Genomic DNA, 27,363 nt, shown 5'->3' on the forward strand with positions numbered 1-27,363 from the left:
CTTCACTTTTAGAACATAAACTTAATGAGGATAAAAAAAATCACATTTGTTTTTAACGAGTGGTTTTCTCTTCCCTGTGGGTTCTTGACGGATGCCCGTGGAGGCTAATGAAATTGATGTTAGTACTTGAGTATCTCAGTCATCTTAATGCCCGCTTCAGGATGACTTCTTGTTTATTCCAAACCTGGTGAATTCAAAGTAGACCTTTATTTGTACACAAACTGCAATATCCAAGTTACTAATTTGAAAGTTGTTAGGGATACGAAATGTTTCCCTTAGTTATTGACAGCGTGTGCGTGAGATTCTCTGGCCTTCAGTTTAATGTATTTATATACAAAACAAAACAAAGGAAAAAACAAACAAAACAAAACAAAAACAAAAACCCTTCAAGCTTTGTATACCAAAGGAACTAAATAAAAGACAAGGTGATGAGGGAGAAGAAGGCCAACAAAGGAGAGAACATAATTGAAAATAGAGCCCCAATCCCAATCAACCTGAGCCTGATATTGTTTACTTCCAAATTTTGTCCTGCGTTTCCTCCCCAATGCTTCCATTTCTGTTACTTGGTTTAAAAAAAATTCTGTGTTATGAAGAGAGGTGTCTTTATTTATTTGATCGCTAATGATTCTTCTCATACTTTTACACTGGTACATTTTTAGGATATCTTCATCCAGCCTTCTCCATTGTTTTCTTGTTGTATATAGATTGCCAGTGCATGTATGTATTTTAGGTATAAATGAGACTTGGCTTTGTACTAATATTTTCTATTTGATTTTTAATATCCTCCTCAATAAGGCCCAGTCTTCTGGGGGACTTCTGGTCACAGTAACACGCTGGTTCATGTCTTCCTGCTGAGTGAGCAATGGGATGCTTAAGTATAACAGGGAAATATTTATTTGTATGTTATTCTTATTTTTTCAGTGTGTGCTGTATTTGTGGGCCTTGAAAATTCTTTACCCCAAAACACTGTTTTTACTTCGTGGAAATCATGAATGTAGACATCTAACAGAGTATTTCACATTTAAACAAGAATGTAAGTATACTTCAAGCTTTTTTAACACCATATGTGCTAAATCATCATTTTAACCCATAGTAGGAGCACATGATAATATGATTCATCACTTAAAATTCAGAAACTTAAAAAACACTATTTTATGTTATTCCATATCTCTAAGGACAGATCATGAAGAGAATCCAGAATTTCTTTTTAAATTATAAATTCTCTATAAAATGACCTAAAATTTTGAATTAATATTTGTTTTAATTTGTCCTATGAAACAATGATTAACTTACTTCTTAAAAAAAAATGAGAATACTACTATTCAGGGAAATAATTTTACCCTTTCACCTCAAATCACTCGAGAAAAACAGACAGAGGGCAAATTCAACTCTGGTTCTCTTTGGACTCAATAGATTTACTAGCCTCTAGTGGATTTGACCAAATTAAAGGTCATGTTTTCGTTTAGAAATAAATACCAGGAGTGAGAACTACTTTGTATAAATTTTATTTTCCTCCTCTCTTTAATATTCCCTATTGTCTAGTGAAACAAATTTCTCTCTGTCATTTGGGCTTATTTTCAATGGAGTACAGAGACTTCTTTCAAAAAATTAGACATAAGTCAGCAAGGTTTTGAAAAGCAAGGTGTGGTGATACATAAAAGACTTGAGGAAATTTCTTGCCTGCCATCTTCTTTTCTATAAGATCATTCAGAAAAATTAGGCAGCTTTACAACCACATTTCTGTTGGTCTTCTATTTGTTTGTATGTACAATTTTGAGCTACATCTACAGATGAATAGTGAGGATATATATGAAAGTTTTCTCCTCTGCTGTATAAAAAGTTACTAAAAAGTTAAAATATGGATAAACCACAAGAATTTACAACAGTAGAGGTAAAGAGTAAGACAGGTATTCTCTGCCTTTTGAAAGTGTGTCTTATGTCACTTAGCCTTTATGAAAGACCTGTAATCGTACTTGTTATTGCTACCCAAAAGAAATCCAAGGAGAATTTTTGCTTTCAGGAAGAAAGGTGAAAAACAAAAATAGGGTTCAATGTCATATGTGCAGCGAGCGCTTTAAAGAGGCAGTGCTCCCCCTGAGCAACAAGTCACCCGGGCAAGCCCCTTCCCTGAGAACCACACTCAGCATCTCACCATCAAGCCGCCATGGCTTTGAGCCGTGTCTGTGAGCCTCTGGGCGTTATCTCCATTTATTTTGTGCCTCTGTTACAAGTAGTGTCTTAAGATATCAGAAAAGTCTAAGATGTTATTTTTTGGATCTGGGAATGCTCAAAAATGTTTCTATATGAATTAATGATAATTACTTCTTTGCTTTACACCATTTCAGCTTACACAAGGTTTCATAGGAATATTACACTATCCCATAGTGGGGGAAACCTGTGATAACATGTCTTTACAACGTCTTATTTAATCATGTTTTGGAACTTTGCGATGTGTAGTTATAGGCTAATAGTATGATTCTAGGAAGGAAACATTAAAAAATTATTCCAGTGAAATGTTCCTAGCTATGAAGTTCTGAAAGTCAAGTCTTTGTTTTTAAATCATGTTTTAATAGGTAAAATAAAGTATTCAGAGCGCGTTTATGATGCCTGTATGGATGCCTTTGACTGCCTGCCCCTGGCCGCCCTGATGAACCAACAGTTCCTGTGTGTACACGGCGGTTTGTCTCCAGAGATTAACACTTTAGATGATATCAGAAAAGTAAGTTCTGTTATTTCCAAGTCTCATCATTCTGCGTGCTTCATTACTAAATAGAAGACATTAATTTCCCTGTCATTGTCACTAACTTTATCCTTTTAAATTAAAATGATTTAAAGGTAGCATGAATCTCTTATTTGTATTCACTGTTATTTAGAAGAGAAATATATTTATACTTGGAAGACTTTTTGTCTTGAAAACCTCAGGGTTCATTTTACCGTGTGACGTGTCATTGAAATGTATCATATTTGATTGCCAAAAAATTTATGCCTTTTCATTTCCCTTTGGCTCGTTTTAAGCAACCCTTTGTATATTCATAGTATATTATAGCTAGAAAACGTTGCTTTGCTCTTGGGGAAAAAAATCACACTTTGACCTTTAAAATGTGTCTATAGCATCATTATTTTGAAAATCTACTATTTTTACAGCTTAAAGCTTTAAAATAACACTCTAACAAAGGTGATGATGATATTCCATTGATTGTATTGAGTGATGAAGTGACAGTTGATTTTTTGAGGTGTTTTTTACTTAACATTAATGGTTGTTTTAGCCAGCAAAAAGATTGGTTAGATTGAATATGGAAGTATCTTTTTCTTGAGATATGTAATAATATGAGATCCTTTTATATGTGGAAGAGACAGTCTTTTAATCAACACAGAATGTTGATACTTGCTCTCTGTTTAAAGTGTGATAAAGACATGACGCTTAATTGCAGTCATGGAAGTCAAGGAGAGAGTGGCTCACTTTCTGATAGGCCCTTTAATCAAATAGACTTTTGCAATATTAACTAAACTTCTTTTCATAAATTAAGTATTATTTAAAGCTATTGCCCACTATTCCCAAAACTTACCTTCTGGCATGTTTCAGATATTCTGTTCAATTTTCATATACATCATTAAGCTCTAACGTTAGCCATAAAATTATTTGTAGGTTTGCATTTTGCCCTATGTCAGTTAGAGATTCCATCACACTTAACACACTTAATTAATTTAGTAATTACTCCTTCTTAGTGTTGATAGTATTCATTTTAGAATGCATTTTGTAGCTTTCCCAGAATAAATTCTGTATTCTGGTTGTCTTATCAAAACTTTAGCTGGGAATTCATAGTAATCAGAAGGACTCCCCTCCTCTGCTGCCCTATGCCTGTAATAAGTTCTTCTTTCTTAGAAAGAAATTCTGTGTTTTTACAAGCATTATTTTTCTTGGATGAATTGTTCCAAAATCATAAATTATTTAAGTCTCTTAAACAAGTCTAAATTTGCAATGAATATTTTATGGATAACATAACGGTTAAAATATGGTGGGTCTTGGCTTACTGAAGTTTTTCATTGAGTGTTGAAAATGTGAGATATTGCTTCATTCTTTTTAGATATTAGTACAAAATGGTGTGCAGCAAAACCATTATTTACATCACCTTTTATGTCTCAGGAAAAAGAATGTAATCGACTGCCAAGCTTATATATTCCCTTTCCCTGTGGGGTTTTGAAAAAATCTTAAAGTATTAAATATGAAGAATATCAGTTTTTAAGAGGTTTTCTTAGCTGTTTTATGCTTTTTTTCAAGAGACTGTATCATATCTGCTAACTTCACCAAAGATTCTCTAATGGCAGTTAAATCAGAATAAACTACAGGAAAGTGATAGTGTTATAAAATTGTTGGTGAGATGTCAATTCCAGTTATTATATTGTTTTTAGCTTCTAAATGCACCTTTTTAAATTGAAATATGACCTTGCTGAACATTTATAGCTAGAAAATGGATTTCATATGAGGGTTTTGGTAAAACTATAAAGCTTAGAACTATGAGCTGAAGAATGACCAGCTAAATTTGGGGTTATTTTACTGCTTATCATTCCTCTTAGTTTGTACCTATTAAGATAAACCACAGCTGGCTTGTACTTTAATTCGAAACGGGGATAGCCCCTAAGAGTGACTATCCAGAATGTCATATAACAAGTGGCCACTCTTGAAGTGAAAGCCATTTGTTCTCAAAGTCCTATTGTGAAATATAAAAACTGTAAGTTGTTCTCCATCCAGATTTCTAAATCTTGGCTTAATGGAGGCCGTAATAGAGATTTGCCCAAAGGTAAAACAAAATAAAAGCTCCCCCTCAAGAAATGAAACACAGAGTCGCACCAACTGGTGGTGACTAAAATACCTGGATAGATCAACTAGGTAAGGAAGAGAGAAAGAAAAACTAAAAAGCAAACCAGGAGACAGGAAAAAAGGAGCAAAGAGTAGGGACTAAGGAGACAGGGGGGAAGAGGGAGAGAGATGGAAGGCAGACAAGGAACAAGCGCCTCGGAAGGAAAGAGGACAAACTGGAGAGAGATGAAGTGTGGACAGAGGGTGAGGCAGGAAGGCAGGAAAGCCAATAGGAAGAGAGGGAGAGGACAGTTCACCAGGCCCTGTGCTGGGGAGGAAGTCAGGGACTGCAAAAACACTTCTATTTTCTGGATTCCAAGCATCCAAAGATGAGTATTTTGCTCTCTGTCTTCTATTTTTCTTAGTTAGACCGATTCAAAGAACCACCTGCTTATGGACCTATGTGTGATATCCTGTGGTCAGACCCGCTGGAGGATTTTGGAAATGAGAAGACTCAGGAACATTTCACTCACAACACAGTCAGGGGGTGTTCGTACTTCTACAGGTGAGGATGGGCGGCTCACCTCTGGAGCACATCTGGTTCATAAATGTTCTCATTTATCAGCTTGTGTGTCTGATTTGTGTATGAGGTTTATATCACCTCTCTAGGAAACAAGGAAAGATGAAAGGGTCACTTTGCAAGCCTGATTCAAATGGGTCCTTAGCACTTGTAAAAGAGATAGATGAATAAATAACAAATAAATAAACAAGCAAATAAATAAAACATTTCTGTAAATACACAGATATATTATCTGTGAGGAATAGAAATGGCATAAAAGAGCATGTGGGAGTCACCTGCGTGGCTCAGTTGGTTGAGCATCTTGATTTCAGCTCAGGTCATGATCCCAGAGTCATTGGGATGGGACCTGTGTCTGACTCAGCACTGAGCATGAAACCTGCTTAAGATTCTCTTTCCCCAGGCTCCTGGGTGGATCAGTAGGTTAAGTGTCCGATGTCAGCTCAGGTGATGATCTCACAGTTTGTGGGTCCGAGCGCCACGTGGGGCTCTGTGCTGACAGCTCAGAGCCTGGAGCCTGCTTCAGATTCTGTCTCCTTCTCTCTCTATATATATCTGCCCCTCCCCTGCTCTGGCTCGCTCGCTCTCTCTCTCTCTCTCTCTCTCTCTCTCTCTCAAAAATGAATAAACTTTAAAAAAATATTTTTTTTCTCCCTCTCTCTTTGCCCTTTTCCTACTCTGCCGTTGTCTCGTGCTCTAAAAAAAAACAAAACAAAACAAAAAAAACAAGAAGAAGAAGAGCTTGGGATATGTGATATTAGGGTGGCAAGGTAGCTGACGAAGACAGTACAATTTGGTAGAAAATTGGTTCTATTTCAAAAACTGGAGAAAAAAGAATCCAGTGCCAGCCATGATTTTCCATTCAATGATATAGTCACTTATAACGTATTTTTACTGGATTTAATAACTTAAAACAGAAAACAATTTTTAAATCTGTTAATTAAATTATATTGAAGTTATTTTTAAACTTTCTTAAGTTTATTAGACTCCCTGGATAAATTAAAATTAGCAGCTACTCAATATATAGGTACCATGTAGTAAATTTATTATTAGCCCTTTGACAAGCCACTTTGAAAGATCTTTACAATAATTTTAATATTTGCCAGTATAGGGGAGTTTGCCCATTTTGTAACATTTCAGAGCACGTCAGCGAGAAGTCGGCAACACAGCTGGGTTTTTTGGTCCTCATGATTTCCCTGACATTTCACTTCAGTTGTGGTCTCCGCACTTGACTACCTCAGCTTCACTAGGTTCTCTTAGCATCGGATATACGGTTTATGTGACAGGAGCCAGAGACACAGGAGAAGGTTACAGAGAAATCAAGAATGTTAAATTCTATAATACATAGCCTTTAAACTAAACAAAACTTATAGACCAAATGTGGTGTGCACTGAAGTTTATGCTCAATGCCAGCCCTGGAAGGTGGGCAGATGGGAAGGCTCGGGAGAACTCAAACAGCTGCACTTGCCTTCTGTGATCCTTCCACATAATAGCAATCAGACTTTGTTCAGTGGTAGAATGTTTGGTTCCACACCTCAAGTTTTCCTTATGGGGGGGAAAAGTTTCCTTTCATTCATCTGTCGAAGTGATTGAGAAGTGAGGTGTAAACTGGTCTTGTACACTGTAAAGCATCCTTCACAGAAGGATATTTGCTATAGATCTTAAGAAAGGGTTTTTTTCTGAGCTTATTTATCAGAAAGGTTACAATTCATTTCCATGATTTGGAAATTTGGGCACCACATCTAATGAGTCTGTCTTTGGGTGAAATGAAGAAGAGTGGTAAAATATTTCTCCAAAGCCTAAAGTTCCTCTTAGGAAATTAGTTAATTTCGAACTGATCTTTTATTAAATACGCTAAAAGTTTTAGTGAAAAAGATAAATATTGTTGAAATATATCATAGCCAATTTTTCGATTTTTAAAATCTGGTGTCAAATCCCTAATTATACTGTGAGAGTTTAACTTACTTACTTGACACCACTGAGCTGTGCATCAATAATACAATAGCAAATAAAATCCCAACCTCTTGATTTTGATATTGAGGCACATCAGATTCTTTTCTTTCATTCATAGTATAACATCCTTCCATTGGTTTTCTGAGTCAGCTTTTCAAATAAATAGCCTTCTAAGTAAAGTTCTTACATAAAGTTATGGTATTTTTGTTCTGTCAGTATAGAAACAGATGTGTTTATATCAGAGATAAAGTCCATCAACTAGATAATTAGAGAATTATGCATGTTTTCACACTTTTGTTCTCCACAAAATGATTGTTTAAGTCCTCTCATTAGAGGGCTCTATAATATCTGTAGCCATGACAAATGCTGAATATCTAAACCCACAGCCTATCGACTCTTGCGAATGGCAAAGCAAGCTGGATTCTCTCTTATCTAGCTGGATTCTCTCTTATCTACGGAAAAGAAAAATGACTCTTTCCTTCTCCCAGAGCTTTTTGATTCTTTTGTCTTCAAATTGCCTTGGAGGCAGAAAGGCATCTTCTGTCGCCATGGTTTATAAAGCTGATATAGAGGGGCACAAGAGAGTGATAGAATTGGTAGAGAAACTTGGTGACAAACAAGACATATTGTAGAGAAACAATGACAATGTGGGAGTCATTGCCAGTCATTTTGATCGGCAGCTCCCAGTTTTATTTTACACATTATGTAGAATCTGCTTAACCGTCCCTCATCTGACATACTGTCTGGGCCATGATTTCAATAAAATGAAGTTCTACAGACAAATGCATCGGTAAGAATGCATTCTTGGCGCCATGAGTTAGAGAAAGAGAGACGATGGCATCGAGGGGAAGGAATCGTCCGCTTTTGCCCAGATGCTACCCTTGTCTTTGTAACCTTAGAGCGGAGTTTGCAAACTCAAATGCCTGTAATGTCCAGGCAGGTACCTGTGATCCTTGAAACAGACCAAGATTTACACTGTAAAAATGCATGAGGAGCCTGACAGATTGGAGGTAAAAATTTCATTGTCATGTAGACCAAACAAAGCTGTCAGCTGGATTCGGTGCTGCATTTTGGCAGTTTGCACGTCTGCCTTGGATGAATCACATAAGCTTTGTGTTCTAGGTCTGGCTTCCTTCGAAAGGAGTGAGTTCAGTCAGACATTCTGAAGTTCCTGTAAACTCTGAGAGTTAAAGAACATCTTGACAGCCATTTTAAAAGTGTTTCTGAAGCTGCAAATTGCGGCTCACTCAAATCACTGCTGGGCTCTTAATCACAGATCAGCAGCCTGTCCTCCCCCACTCCCCCCTACACACACAGCCCACCTTCTCTTCTTGCAGTTGACACTTGCCAACCCCTTCCACCTGGAAATCATCCGATTCCTCCTTCTTACTTGTCCTGATTCTCCTCTAACTGATCCAGCAGAATTCTGCCTCTTGTGCTGCCCATCTTGGTCTTCCTCTGGATTTCCACATTTTTTTCTTCACACTTCTCCTCCCCAACACCCAGAAGCTCACACGTTCTCTTAGCTTCACTGTGAACTGAAAACTCTGGTTTGATTACAGATCTAGCTCCTTCATCTGTTTATCTTCATGAGCTGGGCTTCTCTGCTCTGGGTGGCTGCTGAGAGTTATTATCTTAGATGTCTCATTTTCACCTTAACTCACCTTGCCTGGAAAGTATTATTATTTACTTCCCCACGGGAGATTCCTCCTGGTTTCGCTGTTTCTATTAACAGTTCTATTAACAGTCACGCAGACTAGCAAAGATCTCTGCATTTTCTTTTTACATAGAAATCACCACCAATTAATCATTCCATCTTATTGACCTTTCTTAAAAATATCACCAGCACGTAGACCACCCTGCCTTCCCTTGTTCTCACGCGAAGTTCAAGACTTGCATTTTTAGTTTGTTGAAATCACACCTAAATTTCACAACACCCTTCCCACTCCCTTCCCAAATCACATGGTCTCCTTAATGGGCATTCTTTTGAGAATACATTTGATCATTCAATTGTTTAACAAACATTAGTTGAGCACCTATTGTATATGCCTTCTGTGAGGTTTTATAGATATTTAGAGTACCTGCCTTTGAAGGACAGTGCCTTTGTGTGCCAGAGACATGTAAGCTGTGACAAATACAGTGGAAGGTGAGTAGTGCTGTGAGGAATGTAGAGATTCTCTCTCTCTCTCTCTCTCTCTCTCTCTCAATCACTCTCTCTCTCTCTCTCTCTCACACATACACACACACACACACACACACACACACACACACACACACACACACACACACACACACACACACTAAGGGGCCTAGCCCAAACAGGGGTGGATTGGAATTGAAGGGACAATGTATGATGGAAGTGTTACTTACTAGATCTGAGTTTTAAAGGATGAGTAGGACATATCCGACCAGACCAGTCATTTGGGGAGGCTCTCTGTAGGCAGGGAAAGTGGTGTTCATGACAATATGACGGGGATGCCTGGGCGGCTCAATCTGTTAAGCTTCTGACTCATGATCTCATGGTTCATGAGTTCAAACCCTGAATTGAGTTCTGTGCTGTCAGTGTGGAGCCTGCTTGGGATGCTCTCTCTCCCTCTGCCGCTCCCCCACTTTCTCTGTTTCTCTCTCAAAATAAATAAATAAACCTTAAAAAAAGAAAATATGATGAAATAGAACACATGTAGAAAGATGACCCTCTGAGTGGTCCCATTTTACTGCTCCTAATCACAGTTAGCTGCTTCATTGTACACTAAAGCCAAGTATTCATGTAACTAAACTATTCTATTTTTATATCCACTGGAAATGTGTACATACATATGTGCACACAAAAGATTGTTCACAGAAACAGTATTCATAATAGCCAAGAAGTGGAGGCCACCCAAATGTCTATTTAACGGAATGAGTAATAAATTGTAGTATATCTCTATACCTAAAATCAGTGAATGAGAGTGAGTTAACCAAAGCTGCACATAATGACAGGGGTGAGGGTCACAGGGATGTCAGTGGACGAAAACACATACAGAGTGCATCCTGATGAGAACATGGAAATAAGAGGTGAATATTCCAGAAAGCTAACTGGCCAGGGTGGCCGTCAACCTTCGCGAGGAGGGGAGGGGGATTTGAAGGGTATGAAGAGTGGCTGGTTTTGCGTCATGTTCTATGGCTTGGCCTGAGTGCTAGTTACAAGGGGCACATCATCCATTTGTAATCTTCCGACTTGGGCAGTTTTCCGTATAGAAATTAAGCTTCAATAAAATGTTTGTTTTAAATGAAAATTGCCCCCTGCTCTTGAGCCCGCCCGCAGCCAGGTGCAAGTGAGGACTCAGGCTCAGGTGAAGTTCTGGCAGAGAGAGTTGGAGCCCTTCCAGACTTGATACCTAGTGGAGAAAATGAAATTACTTGAAGAACCCTGGGGAAAAGAAAAGAAAATAAAACCAAACAAAGACATGGCAAGTCCTGGGGAAAGATAAGCCTGACAGCATCCGGACACCCAGGGGCTAAGGACCCATTGCCAGCCCTCAGGACACCCAGGGGCTAAGGACCCATTGCCCAGCCCTCAGAAGCAAGAGGAGGAACTTAGCAGTTGGGTAGAGTTCTCCCTTACTGCTAGCCCAAGAGAGGGGAAGGATGCCAAGGGGGCAGGGAGAGGCTCTCTCCCGATGGATCCCTTAGCAAGGGGTTCCAGGATACATGCCTGTTTTAGTGAACCTGATGAAGGAACGACACCCTTGGCATCTCTCACCTGCGAGGCTGTCCTGTTGAGGCTGTTCCAGCAATTGAATGTGAGCTCCAATAATCTGACAAATTGCTGCTAAAATTTAGGATATAAAGACAAATTTAAAAATCGTATCTGGGGGCGCCTGGGTGGTTCATTCAGTTGAGCATTTGACTTCAGCTCAGGTCATGATCTCACAGTTTGTGGGTTCGAGCCCCACATCGGGCTCTGTGCTGACAGCTCAGATCCTGGAGCCTGCCTCAGATTCTGGGTCTCTTTCTCTCTCTCTCTCTCTCTCTCTCTCTCTGCCTCTCCCCCATTCATGCTCTGTTTCTCTCGGTCTCAATAATAAATACACATCAAAAAAATTTTTTAATTGTATCTGTCTCTTAAAGCATTCACTATTGGTGGATAGTAAACATAATTACCACCACCACATGACAAATGCTGTCTTAGACAAATATGTTACGGGTTCATGGGAGATGGAGCAGTTCTGTGCACACCTCAGGATGAGCTCGGTTTGAGGGGAAAGTTCACCAGTGATAATTTGGCAGAAGAGTGGGATTTTCTACAAGTTAAAAATACTCAAGGGAAGTATAAATGAAAACATGAAAGCATAAAAAAGCCTTTTGATGAAGTCTTCTGGTAGGGAATGATCTCCCGGTTTGTGGATTCAAGCCCCGCATCGGTCTCTGTGCTGACAGCTAGCTCAGAGCCTGGAACCTGCTTTGAATTCTGTGTCTCCCTCTCTCTCTGACCCTCCCCTGTTTGCACTGTCTCTTTCTGTCTCTCAAAAATAAATAAAAAACACTAAAAATTTTTTAATGATCTGACACAAGTCACAACTAATAAATTTAACAGTGTAAAAGAAAAAAAATCAATGGATTAAATTTTAAGATCTAATTGGCTTTCTGAAAAGATGCATGAACCAGGCAGCACCCCTCTAGCAAGTAGAGGGGCTCCGAGGGGCTGTACAAAAATGAAAGGTTTTTATAGGAAGGAGTGTGGGGCAGGGAGTTATTAGCAAAAGAACAGAAAGTCTTGTTTCAGGCCAGTCACTTTCCCTTACAGGAGGCGCAGGGGGTCTTATGACCATTACCTCATCTTCTTCTGGTTGAGGCAGAGGGCCATGCAACAGATTACCTCACTGGTGCGGCTCAGAAAATTCCTAACTGACCAGTTAAGATTTTCCTTTTTGAGGGAGGTTGAAACTTCCTTTAGGTTAGGTATTAAGCCCCACTTTGGTGACTTGGCCTTAGGGATGCCGTTTTAGGCCTGTAGCTTGTTTTTTCACAACAGCTACTACTACAATTGAGAGCTGCTGAGTCACCAATCTATGATGGACTCTATCTTCCACACCATGGTGGGGAGAGAAAATTAAGAGTTGTTACAGGTCTACCACTATCAGTCCAAACCCTGGACTAGGGAATTTACATACATTGCTAACTCATTTGGTCTTTATCTTAAGTTTGTGGTATAAATGCTACCATCTGAATTTTTAAAATGAGGTAATACAGGCTCATAGAGGTTTATCAATTTTCCAGAGTCTACACAAGAAATTGGAATAAAAACCCAGATCTAAGGATTCCCACTATTCCATGGAGATTTCCACCTCCTTTTCTACTCTGAGAAATGTATTCTCTAGTGCTTAAGGAGTAATCATGTTCCAAGTGGGGAAAAAAAAAAGGCATTTTCAGACAGTACAACTTCGTCCCCAAACACAGCAGTGCATGCTGCTAAATGGATATCACAAAGCTCAAAGTATCACTGCCCTTCCCAGATCTTTGCATTAAGTCTTATTTCAAGACGTTTCCAGGACACTGGGTTCGACAAAAGCGTACACGTGTTTCCTGACAAGGGTGCCCCATGGAAGGCTGTGAGTGGGACTGAGATCCAGCCAGCCCTCTGCTAAAAACAAGGCCTGGGCCCTTGCTTGGGCTAACCAGCCTGGGGGAAGGGGGCTCTTTCTCCGTGTCGGACACAAAACACAGAAGTGTCACCTCATTAATGCAAGAAAAGAAAACCAAAAGATCTAACACGAGATAAGATATTTTTGAAAAAAATCTCCCCAGGCCCAAGTGCTTGCTTTCTTATTTCATAATGTCAATACATGCTTTACTTTCCTGCCTAGATAATAAATACCCTCGAGACAAAGCACACCTTACAATTTACCGTGGCACTTCTCCTGGTGCCTAATACAGGGATTAGGGGTTGTTTTCATCTAACAAATAAACAAATGACCAGTGAATCTTTGACTCTACTATTAATAATGTATATCTTCTTTAGTTCTTTTTAGCTTGAATGCTTTTTGGTTTATCATCATTTCCATTAAAAAGCATAAAAATGTTGTAAAGTCTTGCAGCTTTTTTGCCACCTAATATTATTAAAGACAATGTATCACAGGCAGACAGTTGACCAATAATGGGAATCTTGATGATAGTCAATATTTTCTAAGTTTATTTAGAAAAATATTTGTAATTCTTAGAGAATTTGAGTATTTGATTATGTATGCCTTTAAACGTCTAGAGATTTTTCTTCAAAATGAGTGCCTTCCAAGTAATGATACACATCTTCCTCACTTAATGCTATTAACCTAGCAGATTGCTGCAAGGTTAATTTTGTTTTCTTCAGGTTACCGTAAAAAAAATCAGGTATATATTTCCATGGGAGAAACCTTAAACACATAAGGGTATCAAACTTAGCATGAAGAAAATATATTAAAATGATGCTTTCATAAGACTGGTGTGGGTTCTAACAAAAGGAAAACATAAATGTAAAAAGTGCTGCCAAGCCATTTGCCCAAGGACAAAACATGACAGACCTAGACAAACGCCCTCTGTCTTACAGTGGTACAACAAGGCAATAAAGTGTCCTTCTAAAGAAATATTTCAAGGGCACAAGAAAACAAAATGGCTTAAGGAGATAGGGAAGGAACATTTATTGAGTGCATCCTACTCTGTCATCCCTTGGCTGGGCACCTTATGGCTAAAAATGTACAAATATATGTGCTATTTTTTAAAGACCCACCAGTGTCTCAGCAGTTAGGGTTTCTTTTGTTGACACATTCATCTGGAAAGGTCGTATACTCACCTTCTCCTAAGGTAGAACAAAAGTTGGTGTTGGTCAACTCTTGACCTAAATACCATACAGACATATTTCCCTGTGGACATTCTGGGCCATCTTCTCCAGTTCGTAGGTTATCCAGTGACCCACAGCTACATTCACATTCATTTACTGAGCTGACCTGGGACAATTAGGAAGTGAAGGCCTTATGAAGGTCTCTTCTTTTTCTCTTCTAGCAAATTGCTAAAATATTCTAGAAGACATACATATATTGCTCACAAATGCACATAAATGTGTGCACATGAACAGAGACTACTTTTAAAAAATTTTTTAATGTTTGTTTATTTTTTAGAGAAAGAGGCACAGAGAAAGGGAGGGGCAGAGAGAGAGACACACACACAAAATACAAAGCAGTTTCAGACTTTGAGCTGTCAGCACAGAACCCAATACAGGGTTGGAACTCACAGACCATGAGACCATGACCTGAGCCAAAGTCAGGTACTTCACTGACTGAGCCACCCAGGTGCCTCATGACTATTTTTGATTTCAGATCCCAGTTTTGCAATGAACTGAGTCCTTTTTTTTTTAAATTTTTTTAACATTTATTTATGATTGAGAGACAGAGCATGAGCAGGGGAGGGGCAGATAGAGAGGGAGACATAGAATCAGAAGCAGGCATCAGGCTCTGAGCTGTCAGCACAGAGCCAGTCACAGGGCTCGAACCCACAAACTGTGAGATCATGACCTGAGCTGAAGTCGAATGCTTAACCAACTGAGCCACCCAGGCACCCTGAAACCTTTTAATAATCAACATCTCTTCAGTGGTATGCCATATTAATGGTATTTTTTTCCCTTTTGAGCAAGGAATTCTTACAAAATCTTTAATATAGAAATTGTTTTCATCTTCTCTTTATAATAAATTATAAAGACATGCAGTATTTAGTATTTCTTCAAAGTGCTATTTTTATAATTGCTGAATGCTTCTTACAGTTTCTGTAGTTTAAGTTCTAGTGGACATCAGCAGTTTCTTTATATTAAAATGAGCATTGGTTTGCTGTCTATTTGAAATATATAAAATTTATTCATTTTTATGACATACATGTATCTCATTAAAAATTCTTAGAGACAAAGTGATTGCAAAGAGTTTTACAAGTTTAGCTTGTCATTTGAATTTCTTTGTTTCTTAAGTTTATTTTATTTTTGAGAAAGAGCTAGAGACAGAGTGTGAGCAAGGAAGGAACAGAGAGAGAGGGAGACACAGAACCTGAAGCAAGGCTTCAGGCTCTGAGCTGTCAGCACAGGGCCTAATGTGGGGCTCAGACTCACGAACCATGAGTTCATGACCTGAGCCAAAGTCGGAGGCTTAACTTACTGAGCTACCCAGGTACCCACTGAATTTCATTTTTCCCATGTTTGATTTAGAGACTTCCTTAACAGATAAAGTCATCTTGATTATATGTTTAATATTTTTATTAAGCCAAGATAAAGAATAAATCTTAAGATACAGTTCTGTTGATCATATTTAAAGTACGCAGTTTAAAACCTGTGAATTCCATAATTGTGTTTAGATTTTGAAGGATATACCAATTAATGTGCTCATCAGTAAGTTCATAACTTGGTTTCCAGAAGATTTATTCTCTCCTACTCCCTAACTCAGTCTCTCTGTAGAGTACTCAGGCATGCACTTGCATCCAAATACAAATAGTGCTGTGTTTGAAAACATTGAGGTTTATGTTTTAAATTCTATTCTCATGTTATCTTGATGCTTCTGTTCACCTGTGTGTAAATGTAGACTTGATGATACTGATTTTCTCCACAAGTGGACATTTTTCTAATGTTGTTATATAATGGCTTGCATTTTTTTGTCCAGTTCACACATCTCCAGCCCTTTCTGATTAAGTAGCAAGTCAAGCTGCAGGTTTTTTTCTGCCACAGGAGGGGGGAAAAAAACCTGTCCTGGGAGCCAAGAGGCTTGTTTCACGAATGTTGTATGTTTGATTATGCCTGATCAAATCACATAGTTCGGGATGTTACAAGTCAATGTGCTACACTGGATGATTGTATAACAGATGCTTCTTTCTCTTTTTTTTATCTCTGGCAGTTACCCGGCTGTATGTGAATTCTTACAGCACAATAACTTGTTATCTATACTCCGAGCCCATGAAGCCCAAGATGCAGGGTGAGCGGTTTTATGGGAACCATGCATAGCCTCTAGGTTGCCGCTTCCTCACTTCGTTCATTCAGGCTGTGGAGGGTCTCTTTTGCTAGGCTCTCTCCCTGAAGCAGTTAGATCTTAAAATTGTCTTCTGATGACACAGACAGGGTAGGATGCTGGGGAATGAGTTGTAAATGTGTTGTAAAGTTTTCTTTAAAGCACCTCCATTTTTAGCTTGAACGGGTAAAATTTTCAGCTGGCTTTCTTAAGCCCTTGTAAGGGTCCCTCTGATTTCTTTCCATTCCTGCTCTTCCCACGGTCCAGTAAGTGAGTTAATTACCAGCAGCTTTTCAGTCTTGGTTGGCAATATGAATAAGAATTACACATAGATATTTAACAGATATTGCACGGTGTACTCTTGTTTAAAGAATATCATTCCTGACTCTTGTGAACTTTTAAAGGACAAAAGCAGAGAAATGTAAATGAGGGAGAAAATCCTATATTCTAACTAATAAGTGTATAACATGATTTTATAAAAGTAAATTTTAAAATTTAGGGTCCAGGGTTAGTATAATTATTAGTATAGCTGATAGACCAATGACAGGGGCTTAGAAAATTAAGAAACACCAGATACTCGGTTCAATAGTGCATGAGCTCTGCGTTCGGGAGAAAAAGTCATAATGAAAAGGATTGGAAGTCCAGTGCCCTTCTCAGTAGGCTCCACTGAAAGATAGTGTTTGCCTTCAAATGCTTGAACTCAGTCCTTCATATTCTGAATTTTTTGGAAGAGAGGACCACTTAGTATTATAATCCGTGTGCTGAAATTAGGAATAGAGATGCCTACATTTTGAAGTAAGCCCGTGTCCGATGATCCCAAACCAAGGCAGATCCCAGGTTCCTGTCAAAATTAGCTTTTTTCAAGCAATAATCAACAGGTATGAACTGATCCAACCGTTTAGTATTGGATCCAGTACTATTATGTCATAGCTGACCATTGACATAACCTAGTGATATGCCTAACCAATCAGGTCCTCAGATAAGTTCTTTCTGTTTTTGTTTGTGTTTCTGTTTCTGTTTTTGTTTTTACTTTTCAAGGCAGTGGTATCACCATGACTATCCCAACTGAGCGTTTTAGGCAGCTTTATATTATTCCCACTATAGACCAGAAGTCATCTGCTTCTTTGAAAATATTTTTTGAAATGCATCAGTTAAAAGCAAGTAGTATATTTGTTTGAAATGAGCATTTGATTGATTTGGAGGGAAAACTGAGATTACATCATCTAATTTCTTTGTTTTTATTTGTTGTCAGGTAGGCATAGCCAGTCATGAGTTATAGCATCAAGGTACTAAGACTGAGAGAGAATGTTATTTTCTTTCACCTTCTGACCTTTCCCCCCCAGTGAAGTTCAGTTCGATATGCAGAATAAATACTTCTAGAACATTTCAAAAGATTTTTAAGAGGATATTTCCTTCTGGGGAAAGTAGTATCAAATATTTTTAAAATTATAAATTTTTAGGTGGTTAGCTATCTATCTGAATGTATTATTTGAGGCCCCTTTAGAACCCAATTAAAAGTAGGCATGGTTATTCAGCCAGAAATAACTGACACGATATACCCAAGGAATGATAACATTTTGTTTTGCACTTTATAATAATTTTTCTAAACTGATATTACTAAAATCTATTACATAGAAATCATGACAGAGGCTTTCCCCTTAATGGAAAAGAGGCAGAGTTTCCTGTATGGTTTTTTTAATTTGAGGACTAGAATCCTATTTTTATCTAAGTAGAAGAAAAGTAATGGATTGTTGGTTTATTTCCAAAGATCTTGCAGATGTTCTGTTTCATTACTGATTGATTATTACCCTGCTGAGACAATAATCTTTGACCTGCAGATCCCAGAAGAGATTGGTAATAAAGAAGTTCTAAAATAGAAACAACTTTCACTATTTAAAACCCATAGTTTTAACCGTTCTTTGAGAAGCAAATCACTTAGTCAAGACTGTCATGGACATATTGCCAATATTGTAGATAAATAGAATAATCAGCCCGGTTATTAGTAGTAAAGATTTATATGTTGCTCTGGTTTATTTAGTCTCATGTCAAAAAAAATGGCAACCTTCTCAAAAACATGGTAGGTGTGGGATATCTTCGTGCAAAAAGTAACTTCTGTCCTCTCTGTTGAGCAGAGGGAAGTGAATTATGACGTGGCATTGAATTTCACCCTTCCCCTAAGTCTGTTAAACTCAGGAAAGGCGTATTCGGAAATGGTACATGTTTTATTGTCAACCTTGAGATGGATTGATGTCTGTGTAAAACAGACACTAGAGTGAAAATTTTGTCTCCTGTTATGTAATTGAGTTCTCTTGGCATGATAAAACATAACTTTAATTTTCTATTGCTAAGGCTATAACTTGATATTTTTTTTCATAATGGCCTTGTTTTAACTCGTATTTGTTGTTTTTAGGTATCGCATGTACAGGAAAAGCCAAACAACAGGCTTCCCTTCTCTAATTACAATTTTTTCAGCACCAAATTACTTAGATGTATACAATAACAAAGGTAAGTGGTTTGAGATCCCTCTTGCACCCTTACATACTTTGTGTGATAATTCTTAAGCTATTTTACTTGGGTTTGGTTTTAGTGAAGCATTGTTAGCCATTCTTTTTCCCTTTGCTTTTTCATTTAATGTTGGATGCAAATTTTGTGATAATCTTCAGAGTTACAGGTTAGGTTGAGCTAAGGTACTGTTATTTTTTAGCGATTCTCCTGGAGATTCTAATGTATAGCAGGGTCTATAGTAAACTGGTCTGGTAGGTAAGGGTTTTAAAAGACCTAAGTGAAAGCAATCCAAAATCATGCCGCTTAAAAAGGATGTGGATTTAAGTGAGAATAGTGTGATTGTGCTTCTAAAGGATCAAGAAAAATAAGCAAAAGAAACTATGGCTTGAAATTCAGACTCAAACTGCATTTACTGAATACCTACCATGAGTCAGATACTGTGCCAGGCAAGTGCATATTTATTTATTTTTTAAAAAAATGAATTAATCCCCCTTTCCATATGTAGAGTGAGTCTCTGTGGCTAAATTGCCTTGCCCCAGGTCACTCAATTAGGTCCTGATGAACTGGAGTCAAACCCAAATCTTCTGGTTTAGCATCCTGTACTTCCTTTGTGAAACTCCATACCTGTGGGCCTAAAAGAGACCAGGAAACAAGAGGGCATTACTTACTGATGATAGGAAAGAGAGGAGGAGCAAGGGTCACATTATCTTTTTTTTTTTAATCAAGGTAATTTCTTTATTCAGAAATGATAGGAAGTGGTATACGTGTGACATAATGGGTGACAAAAGGTGAAAGAGCCATTAACTATAGTTAGCATTGGTCGACATATTTATACATCATATCTGAGGGTGGCTTTCTGAGATCCTTGCCTGCCCCCACATACACACTCATCTGTGCTGTCCTTGTGCGATAATTGTGCGCATGGAGCACAGGACTCTCCAGCTCTCAGCCCCGCTGAAAGCCCAGAGCTACATGCCTTCTGGGTGGGATGGCCACACCACAGTCTCTTACACTGCCATTTTGACTGTGGTGAGCCCACCTCTGGGGCTACAGAGTGAAGTTATTAGAAGGCACAGTAATGTTTTTGAGGCGCCTGAGTGGCTCAGTTGGTTGAGCTTCCCGCTTCAGCTCAGGTCATGATCTCAAGGTTCATGGGTTCGAGCCCCGCATCAGCTCTGTGCTGACAGCTAGCTCAGAGCCTGGAGGTTGTCTTCGGATTCTGTGTCTCCCTCTCTCTCTCTGACCCTCCCCTGCTCACGCTGTCTCTCTCTTTCAAAAATAAGTAATAAAAAGAAACATTAAAAAGAAAACGAAGGCACAGTGAAGTTTCTGTCACAACTATGGATGGTAGAGAGCAAGGGAGAGTCGCCCCCTCTTTCCTGGTCACCTAATATCTAGAAAAGAGGACCTGTCCTTAGTACTCTGTGACGAGAAACATACAAAGTAAAACAAAATATGCTGTTGGCATGCCAAGGGCTTATAAGCCCGTTCACAAAGTACGACTTGTGGGTGACTGAATAAAAATACAAGACACAGTGTCAAAAAGTAAAACTAAGAGTTAAATAAGTACATTCAACAAGAATGATTTTCTAGAATGGTCAGAGAAGGCCTTGTTTAAGGCAAAATGTGACCTGGGTATTAAAGAATGGTTCACATTTGATTGGAAAAAGGAAAAAAAAAATAAAATCAAGACCAGTGTTTTTGAAACTTTTATTTTTAAGCAGCAAACACTTTTTTTTTTTTTTTTTTTGGCCAGACAAAGTCTCAGTCCTAAAGTCTTCTGTATAAAACTAGTAAGATTTCATTCCCTCAGATTGGATGTGGGTTCTCATACCAGAGAATTTCCCTGAGGTATCTGATAGGGATGCAAGAACTCTGTAGGTCATCTTGCATGTCCCACATGATCCTATTATTTCCTAAAAGTATATACAATATGCACACTTACGTTTTTATTTTTTTATGGCAGTAAAACAATTTTTTTTCTATTTCACCTGGTAAAAGGAGCACCCAAACAAGGAATTTTAACAGACCAATTACCAAGTAGCATGATACTTATAATTTTTTTTTGAAGAATTAGCAAAGAGTTAAGACAGTAAAAAAAGAAAAAAGAAGAAGGAGAAGAAGAAGATTGGGGTTTCACTTTGTATAAAACAGACTTAGACTTTTTCTACTCATCAAAATGTTAGGTATTGGTTTTGTTTGAGACCAATGGCTATTTTTCTCACAGGGTACACATTGCTTCTTTGTCAAGGGTTTGATGTAACAAATACGATCTTAATGGGGTGGTGGGTGGCTCAGTTGGTTTACCACTGACTTCAGCTCAGGTCAGGATCTCACCAGTCCTACCTTCAAGCAACGTGTCTTCCACTCCCCCCCCCCCCCCCCCCCCCCCCCCCCCCCCCCCCCCCCCCCCCCCCCCCCCGCCCCCGCTCCTATCAGGCTCTGTGCTGACAGCTCAGAGCCTGGAGCCTGCATCAGATTCTGTGTCTCCTTCTCTCTCTCTGCCCCTCCCCTGCGTGCACTCTGTTTCTCTCTCTCAAAAATAAACATTAAAAAAACAATAGACATCGATTTGTTGCTATCTTTGAGGTTTTGTTGTTTTTTCACTGTATTCTCTTGTGTTTAGGGTAGATCACAGTCTCTTCGGAAAAGGGAGAGAAGCATTTCATTATGGGAACCTTTTCATAAAAAATTCTTCTGGAAGAGAAAAAGATAAACTCATAGGATGAAAAAAGATACATTCTTCAGTTTGAACATAATTTCAAAAGACCTTTGTGTAAAATCTCTGAAGCACTTTAAGACTATTATGCTAACGCTGTGTTCAGTATGTGGAGTAGGAGTCAGTTATTCACGGCTGAAGTGAGGATTACTGCATTTGAATAAAATAAATGGTAACGAGAATTTTAAATGGCAGTGCAAGAAAACTGGGTTGCAAGCCCCTTCAAAAACATTATCAATGGCAAGATAGTGACGAATCTCTGTTAACCATTTGACTCTTAGACACAGCTGACCGGAAAATGCTCTGGAGTTATAACTCAATAGTTACAGTGTGATTTGATTTTTAAGCGCCTACAATTAAGGCAGCAGGAATGCTCTTTGGCAAAATGAAGCAATGGGGAAAAGAGGTTTACTCTGCCATCTTCAAACCGGTAATTGATGCGTGATCAGCTTCATGTTTAAGTATCCGTTATTTCCGATTAGAAGTTTGTACTTGCCTACAATGAAAAGCAGCTTTCCAGAAGTGATAAGGGCTGTAAGTGGCCCATCCATTGGGATAGCCCACACCAATTCATGAGGTTCTTATCCTTTCCGGTCTACAGTAATCCGGGAACAACTCGCCCCTCCTCTGGCCTGTTTGCTCACTCTGACAACTCCTGCTTACTCTTGTAACAAGCCAGGGCAGAAGACGTAGATTTGAATCACAGCTCTGCCATTAAACAGCTAGCTCATTTACATTTATTGATATGCAATGACATCTCTGCAAAATGAGAAAAACATTTCTTTTGTGAATAATAGATGAAATTACTTTGAAACAAAATGTGGTGTGGTATCAAGATATTATCATCATTGAATATTTTATGTTGCTGTCATTTTGCCACCTGTCAGTGGCTTCAGGGAAACTGACAGATGATACAGTCCTCCTCAGCCTCTTACTTATAGTTTCACTTTGTGGCTTGATCCACCTTCGTAACCCCTTTCGGCTTCTCTCTGGGTTCTGAACACATTGTTCTGCTCCTTGTTCTGGACACATATGGCTGTCCTTTCCACCACGTCTTTGGCCAAGTAACTTTCTTTTCCATTTAGAATACTTATCTCCCTCTTGTCTGCTCACCTAAATGGCCTAGCCCACCAGTCTGTTTCTTCGAGGACTTCTGTTGGTAGTCCTCCTCTGAATGCCTGAAATACCAACCATTTGCCCTTGTCCTCACCATCTATTTTTCTTCTCTAGTTAGCTTTTCCTATTGTTAGCATTCCTATGACTTCCCAATCAGATTATAATTAGTTTGAAGCAGGGGTTTGTTGATACACATTGTAAAGCCCAGTAGCCTTCGTTACACAGGGTAGGCCTTCAACACATGCGTTGAATGATGCATTTTCTTTCTGGGAATCAAACAGCAAGACAGTGCTCAAAAGTACCCTATAGGTATTGACCCACAGAACTCCACCTCACTTTAAATTACAGTTCTAGCCAGTTCTGATACCCTTTCCAAATTGGAGTTAAACATTTGCAGAGCACTTTGCACATTTGGATTGTTTTTCTCAATCTGTAGCCTTAAGGATAAAGCAATTTCGCAATTACCCAAACACACCCAACAGAAGAAAACTGTAGTAATGACACAAGCATGTAGCTACTGCTGCTGCTGCTTCTCTGACTCCTTCCCCTTCTCCTTCTTCTCCTTTTCCATCCTCCCCCTTCCCCTCCCTCCTCCTCCTCCCCCAATTCTTTCTCCTCTTCCTTCTTCTTTTTTTTAAAATGATATGGGCTCAGTTGGTTAAACGGAAGACTCTTGATTTTGGCTCAGGTCATGATCTCGCAGTTCATGAGTTTGAACCCCGCATCGGGCTGTGCATTGACTCTGCAGAACCTGCTTCGGATTCTTTCTTTCTCCTTCCCTCTCTGCCCTTGACTTACTCTTTCTCTCTCTCAAAATAAATAAATTAATTTAAAAAAAACAAAAAAAAATATGTCACCTATAAAAATGACTTCAACCTCACCCACTCATCAATGCAACAAACCTTTATTGAGAACTTACTGTATCCGTAGCATCATACTAGGTGCTGGGAGTATAAAATAAACAAGAAGGAAATTGTCTTCACCCGAGTGGGGTTTATAATTTAGTAGTGGAATAGCCATTAAATAAAAGAATCCCATCAAAAATTACTCGGACATACTTGGAAAAGACTCCAAAGGAAAGAGTGGTATTAAATGAAAGTGGAAATTATTCCATGGAGACCAAAGAATACTAATATGCTTAACTGACAAAAGTGACCTTTAAGCAATCTTAGTAACATCTGTCAGTATGGAGAAATACAGTGGCAGATGTGAACTCTGCTTTAAACAACTCAGTTTGGCCCAAAACTATAACGAACCTCTGGAAAAAATGTGTCTTAAACATTGATGTAAACAGTTAAGTCCTTTATCTCTCTAGGTACACCTGTGCTTCAAAAAAATCTAAAGTAAATTACACAAGGTTGCCATGTGGCGCCTGTCCTCTGTGGTCCAGATGAGTTGTCATATGGGCGCAGGAGTGATGGGCGGATGGATATATGATAGGGATATCGAGAAATACAATATACTTCCAGGGGTTTATAACTCAGCTCTAAGAAAAGCTACTCACAGTAAAATTAAGTAATCAAATAAAATTTATTAAATGAAATGTCTTTTGGATTTGAGAAGAAAAGTCTAAATGGCAACCAAACTAATTTACCAATTAAGATCCGAGATTAAAAATGACCACGAGGAAAAAAATCAATTCAGTATTAAAGTAGGCAAAGGAAGAGAGAGGTACAAAATCGGGTTTCAAAGATAAGACAAGAAAAATATTGTTTGCTAAAATGCAAAAGTCTACCCTTTTTGAGTGGGGAAGAATGTATTATGATGGTTTGGACTTTTAAACAAGACAAATTGACAGAATTGCTTTTAAAAAGCATTTTAGCCCTACCAAAACTTGGCAGAGTTAATATCCTCAAATATTTTCCTTCAAAACATAGTCAGGGACTTCAGAAGGATACCATTTACAAATAAAAAGATAATTTACAGCTTGGCATACCATTGTAAAGAGAGGATGGAATTGCTAATATAAAAAAACCAACGTAAGAATCTTATTGGCAGTCACGATGTGTACATGCAGGAGCAAATGCCACTTCTCTGAAGCCAGCTTGCCTCACGCCCATGACATCTAGCTGGAGCACTCAACCCTCAGTGACACCATTAGCATCATCACACCATTAGTGTCCCTGCCTGGTTCAGGAACCAAGTGCAGAATCAACTAGATCAGACCCTTATCCAGGGTGGGAAAAGGAAAAGGGAGCCGGGGGGGGGGGGGGGGGGGGGGGGGGTAGAATTCATGCACAGGTAACCCTAAGGTAGCGTTCTTCACAGTATGCCAAAAAGATTACTTCCTGACAAAATTGCCTGTATTTTATAAACAAGAAGCCATTTCTCTTGAGTTTGAGGCTGATCTTAACCTCATTATGAGAATAATGTTTAGCAATGACATAAACATTTTTAAAGCATATTTTGGGACTTTATAATCACAGGCATAGATATGACCACCAGTGCTTTGTAAGTTATATAAAATTAATCCAGAGATTTTGTTCAGTGGCAACAGTTTTCATAGCTCTTACTGTTTTCCTGGTATCACATCAAATCTAAGGATCCTCTTAATTGGTCTGGAGCAACTGTTTACTCAGACCACTTTTTTCAATAGAGGAAACATAAATACACATTCAAGGTAGCATTTTGTTATTTGATATTTGCTAAAAAATTGTAGGCCAAGTGTTTTTCTTGTTGTTACTGAAGGAAAACAATAAGTAAAATAACTCCTATGAAAAATAGTAATTCCTTCATTTATTTAATAAATGCTTTTATTCTTTACCCCAATGAGTATTGAATTACACACAATGGAAAGATAACTTCTTTATAATGATTATTAAACTTAGGACAACCTACCAAAAAATGATATGGAATCTACAAACTTATGAAGGAGCAAAACAGAAAACATGAAGGAAACTCTTAGCATTAACTTTTTGTATTGTTGGCATGAAGTAGTAGAAAATAAATTTATGTAGACATTTAAGACTGAGGAGGACTTGGGGTAGGAACTTTTGATTAGTTCTCAGAGAAATAACCTCTCTGAGATGAATGGATAATATTCACTGCAGAGAGGTTTTAGCAGAATATCCCTTTTCACTGCCTTTTATATGCAGGACTCTTTTAATATATGGAATTAATCCAACTATGATTATAATTTCTTATACCATTATCATTATCATTGTCACTTTGACTGCCACAACTTTGATATATTTTCTTTAAAGTCTTAGGTTAGTAATAATATATTTAGTAAATGTAAATATTTCCTTTCAGTTGGGCAGTTGAGAGAGCATATATACAAACGTTATTTTCTTTATTCATGCAAGGAGCAAATGATTAATAATAATAATAATAATAATAGTAGAACATTTATCTCATTCCAGAACCTGCTCTAAGTTCCATATGTAAATGCATTTAATTTTTCAATACTCTGTGCATTACATTCAAATCTTGATTTTATTGATGAAAAACTAGGGCACAGAAGGGGATGCCTGCTTTCCTTACGGTTCACTGAGAATAGCACTGAGATTGAAACTCAGGGGAGTGACTCCAGGGTTTTCAAGTTAACCTCTGTCTTCTAGGTCAGCTTTGTTATCTGAAGGCATTCAGGGCAATGTTTTCAGAGAATCCCTATTCAACTCATGGCTGCATTATGTGTAGGTGACTAAGTATTCTTCAACAAGGAATAAAAAAGCTTTTGGAATGAAGAGTCATTTATTATCCCTTTAAAATTACATGAATGTTGTACATTCAAATACATACATTATTGAAAGAGTGGGGTATCTTTTATGTTATTCTAAAATAAATAATTAATTTCTCTCTTTAAAAAGTGTCCCTTAGGCGCTTAGACTTTTGCTCTTGGTACATTCAGCTCCATTGTCAAACGTGTCATTGCTGGAGGCCACTTTCTAAAGAGATTAGTTTTAGTCCAGCTGTCAACTTGCTTACATTTGAGCATTTAATTTATGAGATAGAGGGCAAAATAGAAAAACTATCAAGATTGAAATCCAAGAATTAACCTGACTATATATTTTAATTGAATGCACACTCTGTCTCTTTGCTATAACAAGTGAATTTTTTATTTTGTAACCACCACTGCTGCATAATTATAAATTTTGCAGTTAAGTAATTATGGAACTTCCTTAAGTAATAACTCAATGAATGAGAAAATTCTTGCTTTTCACAAAGTGTTGGCCATAGCATTGAAGGACTGAACTCTCCAAGTTATACAAGACCTTCAGACAGGATAAATACAGGATCTGGAGCAATGCTAAGTCCTCCACACAGGTTCATCGGCAGTCTCTACTGTTGCCGGTTGAACAAGGTCATCTGGGTGCTGCATCCTGAGGTGTCATCCCATTGTCTTACAGACAGTTAGGAGATTCTCTCGAAATCAAATTCTTTGTAAAGCATTTCATAGGAGGAAAAGCAGGGACAATCTACATCATGTTGAAGACTCCAGGGAATGGCTTATCACTTGCTATTTATTATCTAGAAATTCTAGATCTGCAAGAGACTTTACCCTGACAACATCAAAAAGTCTGCAGTGGTATTACTTTCTGCAGAAAACGTCAAATGTGTGGGTTTAATATTAACTCAGTGCCGAGGAACAACCTAGAACTTTGCAAGCTATAGCTCAGGGCTTGATACCAAGTACAACATTAAAGGTCAAAAGGGTGTTTTATGACTGCATACAGATACCACCAGTTTTCAAGGTACCCTTGTT

The 27,363-nt window shown here is 38.3% G+C and overlaps 1 protein-coding gene across 2 annotated transcripts in view; it reads left to right on the top strand.

Annotated features, from left to right (window-relative positions):
- PPP3CA (protein phosphatase 3 catalytic subunit alpha) overlaps window positions 1-27,363 on the top strand; it is a 319,865-nt gene that overhangs the window by 249,846 nt on the left and 42,656 nt on the right. For both annotated transcript variants that reach the window (XM_029942672.1, XM_029942676.1), the window contains exons 4-8: window positions 922-1,033; window positions 2,574-2,719; window positions 5,224-5,363; window positions 16,208-16,285; window positions 18,729-18,823. In XM_029942672.1, coding sequence (XP_029798532.1) covers window positions 922-1,033; window positions 2,574-2,719; window positions 5,224-5,363; window positions 16,208-16,285; window positions 18,729-18,823 — 571 coding nt within the window. The remainder of the gene's footprint in view (window positions 1-921; window positions 1,034-2,573; window positions 2,720-5,223; window positions 5,364-16,207; window positions 16,286-18,728; window positions 18,824-27,363) is intronic.

Source organism: Suricata suricatta, chromosome 1 (genome assembly GCF_006229205.1).
Source record: "Suricata suricatta isolate VVHF042 chromosome 1, meerkat_22Aug2017_6uvM2_HiC, whole genome shotgun sequence".
Classification (NCBI taxonomy): domain Eukaryota; kingdom Metazoa; phylum Chordata; class Mammalia; order Carnivora; family Herpestidae; genus Suricata; species Suricata suricatta.